The sequence below is a fragment of the Galeopterus variegatus genome, unplaced genomic scaffold (genome assembly GCF_000696425.1).
Source record: "Galeopterus variegatus unplaced genomic scaffold, G_variegatus-3.0.2 Scaffold744, whole genome shotgun sequence".
Classification (NCBI taxonomy): domain Eukaryota; kingdom Metazoa; phylum Chordata; class Mammalia; order Dermoptera; family Cynocephalidae; genus Galeopterus; species Galeopterus variegatus.
In genome coordinates, this window is record NW_007726855.1 from 50,843 (window position 1) to 60,864 (window position 10,022).

Sequence of the window (10,022 nt, forward strand, 5' to 3'; positions counted from 1 at the left end):
TTTAATAAGTGCTGTGCATGTTAACAGATGTTAACTATTATCTCATTGAAGCAAAATATTAGTTTCTGTGCAGGATGATGGGAATTGAGAAACAAAGAGAGGGGAGATGAAGGTCAGAGCCGAAGACACTTTTAGCCAAAGGTTTGGGGTGGCTAAGGAGGAATGAGTTAAAGGACTGTTGAGCAATGTTGAGAGGACAACTGAAGTTGGGAGCACACGTTTGTGATGAACACAGACACATGGCAGTGCTTAACTGCTCAGAAGTAAGAGGGAAAACAGTGGGTAAATAGGTTAAGTTGGGGTTGGGAGTGACTAGGTGGGGTTGGCAGAAGGCCGAGTGGGTAGAGTATAGATGGTACTGATATGAGTTTGATGAAATAAACTACCACAGGTGGGAAGGGGGAAATATGCAGCAGCAGAATACTTCAAAAAGGAGTTTTTCTTGAATTGAGGGGTTGGGGTGAATTATGGATGGAAATAAAGATGTGGACTGAGAGTAGAGTTCAGGCTTTTAAAGATATCATTCTGGGTAATAATACATTCTCGGGCATGTCACATGTGAGTGGACCACTGAAGTGAAACAAAAGCCAGAGATGAAGGTCAGGGAAACAGAGGAAACCAAAGGTTCCATTTAGTTTAATTAAATAGGCAATTAATGATCATGTAGTATATACCAGTGAATGTGTTTTGTATTGCTGTGAACAAGAAAGAGGTATTTCTTAACATGAAGTTGCTTACCATTCGGTGGACTAGGAGGATAGACTCTTGAATGAATTATGAAGTGGAATTTGCAATCACTTGCTGGCACTGGAGACAGAAAGAGATCAATGGGCCAGTAGCCAAAGTCCACATGAATGTGGAGGAATGGCCAGTAGTGCATGACAGTGAAAAAGAAGATGGTATTACAGAACATCATCGAATGGGGTTGTCAAACTCAGGTTGTAGAATATTGGATGTGATTTTGTGAGTTGTCACCATGTCTACCTCTCTTACTAGATTCTGAAATCCCTGATGGCAGGGACTAGGTCTGTATAGTTTATATTCCATTTGTAGTTTTGGCACATAATGGATCCTAAAGAAATGTTTATTGACTTACCATGAAAAAAAAAAGAGAAATATTACCGATACTTAAATACATTAAATATTTATTGCTGTGTAACAAATTTTCCACAAATTGGAAGCTTAAAATAACAAACATTTATCATCTCAGGATTTCTGTGTTCAGGAATCTGGGTGCAGCTTAAGTGGGTCCTCTGACTCAGGGTCTCATGAGGATGCAATCAAGGTGTTGGGTAGGGCTGCAGTATCATCTGAAGGCTCCACTGGGGGGAGGATTCCCACCCAAACTCACTCATGTGGTTGTGCCAGGATTCAGTTCCTTTTGCACTACTAGACTGAGGGCTTCAGTTCCTCATGAGCTGCTGGCCACAGGCCTCCCTCTGTCCATTGTTAGATGTACATCTTCATAGGCAGCTCACAGGACAGCAGCTAGCTTTCTCTGGACAAGTGAACAAGGAAGAAAAACAGAGTGAACATGAAACTCACAGTATTTTTGTGAACCAGTCAGAAATGACATCCCTACTCTCTGTTAGAAGTGAGTTACCAGGTCCCAGGAGGGGTCATTGGGGGCCATTTTTGAGGCTTCACAAGCACTAAAAATGTTTTTGGCAATAATCACCTTTTTGCTTTTAAAAAAAATTTTATTTTCTTTTTATTTATTTATTTTATTTTTTGTCATATTTTCTTTTTTAAAATTTATTTTTATTTATTATTTATTTTACTTCTCAATATGCAGTGTAGTTGATTTTCATGCCCCTCTCCCCTCCACATCATATCTGTTCACTTGATTTAAATAGTTCAAGGAATTTTTGTGATTATTCTGTCTTCTTCCCTCCTGCTGATTTGTTTGTGCATTTATTTATTTATTTATTTGTTTTTAGCTCCCACAAATAAGTGAGAATATATGGTATTTCTCTTTCTGTGTCTGACTTGTTTCACTTCATATAATTTTCTCTAAGTCCATCCATGTTGTGAATGACAGTATTATGTTCTTTTTTATAGCAGAGTAGTATTCCATTGTGTAGATATACCACATATTCCTTATCCAGTTATCAGATGATGGACATTTGGGCTGGTCCAACATCTTGGCTATTGTAAATAGAGCTGCAATAAACATTGGAGTACAGGTATCCTTTCGACTTGATGATTTCCATCCCTCTGGGTATATTCCAAGCAGTGGAATAGCTGGGTCATATGGTAGATCTATCTGTAATTGTTTGAGGAACCTCCATACCATTTTCCATAGAGGCTGTACCCTTTTGCAGCCCCACCAACAGTGTATGAGAGTTCCTTTTTCTACACAACCTTTCCAGCATTTATCATTCTCAGTCTTTTGGATGTTAGACAACCTAAATGGAGTGAGATGGTATCTCAAAGTGGTCTTAATTTGCATTTCCTGGATGCTGAGTGAGGTTGAACATTTTTTCATGTGTCTGTTAGCCATTTGTGTATCTTCCTTTGAGAAATGCCTATTCAGCTCCTTTGCCCATTTTTTAATTGGGTTGCTTATTTCTTTTGCTGTAAAGTTGTTTGAGTTCCTTGTATATTTTGGATATTAATCCTTTGTCAGATGTATATTTTGCAAATATTTTCTCCCATTCTGTTGGTTGTCTTTTTACTCTGTTGATTGTTTCTTTTGCTGTGCAGAAGCTTTTTAGTTTGATATAATCCCATTTGTTTATTTTTCCTTTAGTTGCCTGTGCTTTTTGGGTCCTATTCATGAAGTCTGTACCCACTCCTACTTCCTGAAGTGTTTCCTCTATGTTTTTTAAGGAGTTTTATTGTTTCAGGATGTATATTTAATTCTTTAATCCATTTTGAGTTGATGTTGGTATATAGTGAAAGGTACAGATCTAGTTTCATTCTCCTACATTGAGTATCCAATTTTCCCAGCACCACTTGTTGAAAAGGCAGTCTCTTCTCCAGTATGTAGATTTGCTACCTTTGTCAAAGATCAGATGGCTATAGGCATATGGATTGATTTCTGGGTCCTCTATTCTATTCCAATAGATCTGTGTGTCTATTTTTATGCGAGTACCATGCTATTTTGGTTATTATCACTTTGTAAAATAGTTTAAAGCCAGGTAGTGTTATGCATCCAGCTTTATATTTTTTGCTCAGGATTGCTTTGGCTATGCATGGTCTTTTGTTGTTCCATATAAGTGTCCGGACAGCTTTTTCCATCTCAGAGAAAAATGTCATTGGAATTTTGATGGGGATTGCATTGAATCTTTAGATCACTTTGGGTAATATGGACATTTTCACAATGTTAATTCTTTCAACCTAAGAGCAAGGGATATCTTTACATCTTCCTGTGTCTTCTTTAATTTCTCTCAAGAGCGGTTTGTAGTTCTCTTTGTAGAGATTTTTCATATCCTTGGTCAGCTTTATTCCTAAGTATTTTATTTTTTTGGTGGCTGTTATAAATGGCTAGCTTCTTGATTTCTTTTTCTGCATGTTCACTGTTGCAGTATAGAAATGCTACTGATTTTTGTGTGTTGATTTTGTATCCCACAACTTTGCTGAAATCATTTATCAACTCTAGGAGTTTTTTTATAGAGGCTTTAGGCTGTTCAATATATAGGATCATATCGTCCACAAACAGGGACAGCTTGACTTCATCCTTTCCAGTCTGTATGACCTTTATTTCCTTCTCTTCTCTGATTGCTCTGGCTAGTACTTCCAACACGATGTATGGCTTTAATTATGTTGAGATACTTTCCATCTATGCCTAACTTGTAGAGAGTTTTTATCATGAAAGAATGTTGAATTTTGTCAAATGCTTTTCTAGTATCTATAGAGATGATCATCTGGTTTTTGTCTTTGCTTTTATTGATGTGATGTATCACATTTATTGATCTGCATATGTTGAACCAACCTTGCATCCCTAGGATGAATCCCACTTGATCGTGATGTATAATTTTATGTATGTGTTGCTGTATTCTGTTAGCTAGTATTTTATTGAGGATTTTTGCATCTATATTCATCAAGGATATTGGCCTGTAGTTATCTTTTTTAGTTGTATCTTTACCTGGTTTTGGTATCAGGGTGATGTTTGCTTCATAGAATGAGTTTGGGAGAATGGCCTCTGTTTCAATCTTTTGGAACAGTTTCTAGAGAATTGGTATCCGTTCCTCTTTGAAGATTTGGTAGAACTCTGCAGTGAACTCATTCAGTCCTGGGCTTTTCTTTGTTGGGAGCCTTCTGATAACAGCTTCAATCTCCTTTCTTGTTATTGGTCTGTTCAGATTTTCTGTATCTTCTTGGCTCAGTTTTGGTAGTTTGTATGCATCCAGAAATTTATCCGTTTCCTCCAGATTTTCAAATTTGTTGACATATAGTTGTTTATAGTAGTCTCTAATGGTTCCTTGTATTTCTGAGGTGTCAGTTGTAATATCACGTTTTTCATTTCTAATTTGTGTTATTTGGATCTTCTTTCTTCTTTACTTAGTTAATCTTGCTAAAGATTTGTCAATTTAATTTATCTTTTCAAAAAACCAACTTTTTGTTTCATTGATCTTTTGTATTGTTTTTTGTGTTTTTATTTCATTAAGTTCTGCTCTCCTCTTAATCATTTCTTTCCATCTAATAACTTTAAGTTTGGATTGTTCTTGTTTTTCTAGATCTTTAAGGTGAAATTTTAGGTTGTTTATTTTCCATCTTTCCATTCTTCTGAATAAGCATTTAATGTGATAAATTTCCCCCTTAATACTGCTTTTGCAGTATCCCACAGGTTTTGGTATGATGTGTCATTATTTTCATTAGTTATAAGAAATTTTTTGATTTCCTGTTTAATTTCTTCTTGGACTGATATGTCATTAAGTAGAATGTTGTTTAATTTCCATGTGTTTGTATATTTTCCAGAATTTCATTTATTATTGATTTCTAATTTTAATCCATTGTGACTGGAAAAAAATACATGGAATAATTCCAATTTTTTTGAATTTGTTGAGACTTGCCTTGTGTCCTAACATGTGGTCTATCCAGGAAAATGTTCCATGTGCTGATGAGAAGAATGAATATTCTGAGGTTGTTGGATGGAATGTTCTGTAGATATCTGCCAAGTCCAATAGGTCTAAAGTATTGTTTAGATCTTGTGTTTCTCTATTGATTTTTTGCCTAGATGATCTGTCCAATGAAGAGAGTGGGGTGTTAAGGTCCCCCACTATTATGGTATTAGTGTCTATCTCTTTCTTTAGATCTAATAGTCTTTGCTACATAAATCTGGCTGCTCTGATATTGGGTGCATATATGTTTATGATTGTTATGTCTTCTTGATAGATAGATCCTTTTATCATTATATAGTGGCCTTCTTTATCTTTTTTTTGTGGTTTTTGCTTTAAAGTCTATTTTGTCTGATACAAGAATAGCTACTCCAGTTCGTTTTTCATTGCTATTTGCATAATATATCTTTTTCCATCCTTTCACTCTTAGTCTATGTGTGTCTTTTTAGGTCAAGTGAGTCTCTTGAAGACAGTATATTGTTGGATCCATCTTTTTAATCCAGTCAGTCAGTCTGTGTCTTTTGAATGGGGAATTTAATCTCTTTACATTTAGAGTTGTTATTGAAAAGTGTTGATTTACACCCAGCATTTTACTAATTTTTGTGTAGATGTCTTAAGTTTCTTTTGTTCCTTTCTTTCAAATTTTCTGTTTGTCTTCTGTCTTTGTTGGTTTCTTGGGGTGATAGATAACCTACTTTTTTCTCTTTTGTTAGCATTTTTGTTTTGCTGGGAGGTATTGTTCTTTCTTGAGTATTCACCGCAGTGATGGTTGTTTTTGTGGTATCTAACCCAGTACTTCCTTGAGAATTTCTTGTAGGGCTGGTTGTGTGGTAGTGAACTCCCACAGTTTTTGTTTGTCTGAGAAATATATTATTTGTCCTTCATTTCAGAAGGATATCCTTGCTGGGTAAAGTATTCTTGGCTGGCAATTTTTGTCCTTTCATGTTTTGAATATATTGTCCTATTCTTTTCTGGTTTTTAGGGTTTCTGATGAAAAGTCTGATGTTATTCTGATTGGGGCTCCCTTATAGGTGACTTGCTGCTTCTCTCTTGCAGCTTTTAAGATTCTCTCTTTGTCTTTGAGTTTTGCCAGGTTGATTTTCACATGTCTTGGAGAGGATCTTTTTGGGTCAAATGTGTTTGGGGATCTTTGGGCTTCCTGAATCTGGAGATCTGTGACTTTCCCTATACCTGGGAAGTTTTCTGCTATTATCTCATTGAATATGTTTTCAATGCTATTTCCTTTTTCCTCCTCTTCTGGAATACCCATGATTTGGATATTTGAGCACTTAAGGTTGTCTGTAGTCTCTCTTAGATTTTCTTCAATTTTTTTGATTCTTTTTCTTTTTTTCTGGTCTGCCTGTGTTAATTTAAACAGCCTGTCTTCAAGGTCAGAAATTCTCTCTTCTGCTTACTCAAGTCTGCTGGTCAAACTCTCTGTTGAGTTATTTATTTTGTTGAATGAATCCTTCAGCTTCACAAGCTCAGCTACGTTCTTTTTCAAGGAATTGATTTCTTCATACATTTCTTCTTTCAGATCAATTATGTATTTTCTCATTTCATTGTGTTGTCTGAGTTTTCTTGTATCTCATTTAATTTCCTTAGAATTGTTACTTTAAATTCCTGTCTGTCATTTCAAAGACTTCCTGTCCTATAGGATCTAGCACTTGACAGTTATTATTTTCCTTTGGTGTTGATATACTTTCTTGATTTTTCATATTTCTGGTATCTTTCTTTTGGTGTTTTGTCATTGTGGCCAGAGGTATCACAGTCCACTCATTTCACACTGATGACTGGCTTGGATCCTGAAGGGACTGCCACTTCTGGTCAGCTGGAACTAGCCTGGGCTGGGGTTCCCACTGAGCCTGACTGTTCTGAGACAGATGGCTTGGGGCGTGGGGTCCCTGAGGCTCTTAAGTCTCTCCTGGGGGTGGGGATCAGTCTGGGCCAGAGGTTCAGCCCCACCTGCCTTCTCTGGGATGGCTGCCTTGGGGTGTGGGAGCCCCAAGCATCTTAAGTCTCTCCAGGTGGTGGGGACCGGCCTGGGCCAGAAGTCCTGCCCCGCCTGCCTTCTCCAGAATGGCTGGCTCAGGGAGTGGGAGCCTGAAGGTTCTAAAGTCTCTCCCGGTGGCGGGGACTGGCCTGGGCCAGAGGTCCAGCCCCGCCTGCCTTCTCCGGCTTGGCTGGCTCACGGTGTGGGAGCCCCGAGCCTCTTAAGTCTGTCTATGCAGTGGGGAGCAACCTGAACTGGGGTCCCATGGCGGCACGTGGTTCCTGCCTGTTCCAGCGCAGATCTCGGGTCTTCTGTCGTTGCTCCTTAATAGTTGCAAATTGGTCATTCTATGGGAGAGAGTGACACCAAGAACCGACTACTCCACCATCTCGAGTGGGACTCCACCTTTTCAATTTAAATCTGTGTCATCAGTCACAAAAGGAATGCATTTGTTGAAGTACTTCTCTGCTTGGCTATTCTTGGAACTGTGCATTGCACCAAACACAGTTTTATTATTGATTGTGGATAATATTTCAATTTTGCTGAAAAGAAAGTTCAATCTTAAAATAAGGTAATAATGTTTTCCAGCAGATATTGCTTTTGAAACACCTAAAACTTTTCTTGGAATTGAAATTGCCAAAGAAAATAATTACTTGTGTACTGCATGTTAAAATATAAATATATTTACTAGGGCAGGTATCAAAGATGCTGTTTAGACAAATTTGACAGTTATTCTATTTCTCAGAACTCGTGAATATCATAGTATACAAAAGGCCCTGCAGAAAAGTGTCATACATTTTCTAGTTCCTATATGTTTATAGTGTCAGGTTTAGTTGAATCTTAGAAGAAGGCTGTAATTGAAATGTCTTCAAGATACAGAGCATGAAGACAAGATAAACAATCAAAACTGTACTAAAAGAAACATAGCCCTTTTTATATTTGCTGTGGAAATGAAGCTGTGATAGTATTCTCAGATTATAAACTGATAGTCTAAAATTATACAGGATCCTATATATGCATTTTTACATATTCTCTGTCAATTAAAAGAACCAATTACTGTTATCTGTATTTCATACTCAACTTCTATAATTTATCCAAAAAAAGAGCAAATGGACAGTTACTAGAACTTTTTAGTACCTTCCAACAACAAGATTTTTCTTGTTTGAGACAAATAAGCTTCACTACATTTTATTGACTGATTGATTGATTGGCAGCTGGCTGGTACAGGAATCCCAACCTTTGACCTGGGTGTTGTCACCACCAGCTCTCCCAAGTGAGCTATTGGCTAGCTTGTACATCTCTTGACAGAAATGATTCAGTAAAACTTAATTTACCAGAACCGTCAGTCCTCTGGATGCTTACTTCTGCATTCTACTTATGGGGAAAGGAGATACATCAAAAGGAGAGTTAGGTATTAGGGATTTCTAAAAAGCGAACACACTAATCTCTGTGGATTACTACACAGGTTTATTTCTCCCTCAAGCTATACACTGTAACAAGCCAGCTTCTGCTCTGTAATCTCTTCATTCCAGGACCCGGGGTATAGGAGCTGCCTGCCCTGGGACACTGCTAGAAAAGTGAAGATGTAGATTGTGTGATGGCGCCTGAAGTTTTTGCTGACAAATGGCATAGGTCCCTTCTGCACACTGTTCATTGGCTTAAGCAAGTCCATGCTCAAGCCTGAGGTCAGTGGAGTAGAGAAATATAATCTTCCTTCTGGGAGAGGCAGAGAATATCTTGAACAATACCAACCATACACACTTAGAGGATGAAACAGATAATGATACGGCTTCCATGGTCACTGACAATCTAAAATGGTCATCCAACCCACTGGAATGGAGATTGGACTGGTCTCACTGCTGTAGATCAGACCTGACTCAGTTTCCCTTGCAATCCTAACACCAATTCTCCTGTATATTTTAGATACATAATGCTATGATGTTCATTGATGCAATGTTCAGGAACATGTCTCTATGACAAGAAGCTCAATCACAGCCCTTGTATAAGAAATAGGAATAACATTTGTAAATTGCTAGGAACTTTGTTCGGAGCACTCCTGGGTGCTTTAGTTAATTTACCCAGGGCTGGCTGGTTAGCTCAGTTGGTTAGAGGGCAGTGCTGATACCACCAAGAACAAGAGTTGGGATCCCCATACCGGCCAATATCCCCAACCCCTGCCAAAAGAGAAAAAGAAAAATCACACAGTTGGTTAATCTACCCAGCAATTGGATGACTGTGGCAATACCTGGAGAAAGCTAAGGAGCCTCTACATCCCCAACACTTGGCACAGTACCTGGCAGATAGTAGAAAGTCAGAAAAAAAAAATCTTTTAAAAGAATGAAGTTTTAAAACCATCAAGGTAACTGGGAAGGCTTTGTGTCAAAATATTCACCTTTGGTCCCTAATCTTCCCCCTGTATGTCAGCTTCCCCTGCGTGGACAGCCTGCTCACAGCCCAGGTCATCTCCTTAGAAACACTCTTCCTTCCACTCCGAGGAGCAAGAATAAATAACCCAGTTGAAAGCTCTGCTAGGAGTTACGGGAACCGCCTCCTGCTTTGTCGCTAAAGAGAGGTAGAGAGGACAGAGGTGGGGCTGGAGCAAAGCAGCACCTCTGAGTGGCCCAGCAGTCACAGCGTCCCACTCGGCCAGGGTCCTGCCGGTTGCGTTCAGGGCCCGGCCCCTTCCCGCCCTAATCCCCAAATCCAACTTCGAAACAAATTTCCAGCAAGAGCTCCGGACGGGGGACCCGGCGTCTCCGCGATGGGCCCGGGGGACTACTGCCGCGGCAGAGAGAGAACTTCCCGGGGGCCCCCTGGAGGCCCAGGCTGAGCCGGGCTTTGGCTCCCGGTCCCTCGCCCCGCGCTCGGCTCCCCTCGGGGCGGCAGGGGCACGGACGTCGCGGCGGAGGCCCGGGCCACCAGCCAGCTGCTGGAGGACATGTGCCGGCGGCTGGTGCGCGCCCTCC

The 10,022-nt window shown here is 39.4% G+C and overlaps 1 protein-coding gene across 1 annotated transcript in view; it reads left to right on the forward strand.

Moving 5' to 3' along the window:
* Positions 1-9,817: 9,817 nt before the first annotated feature.
* Positions 9,818-10,022, forward strand: part of AARD (alanine and arginine rich domain containing protein) — a 5,391-nt gene continuing 5,186 nt past the window's right edge. Inside the window, 1 exon segment of the mRNA XM_008572010.1 lies at positions 9,818-10,015. Coding sequence (XP_008570232.1) covers positions 9,818-10,015 — 198 coding nt within the window.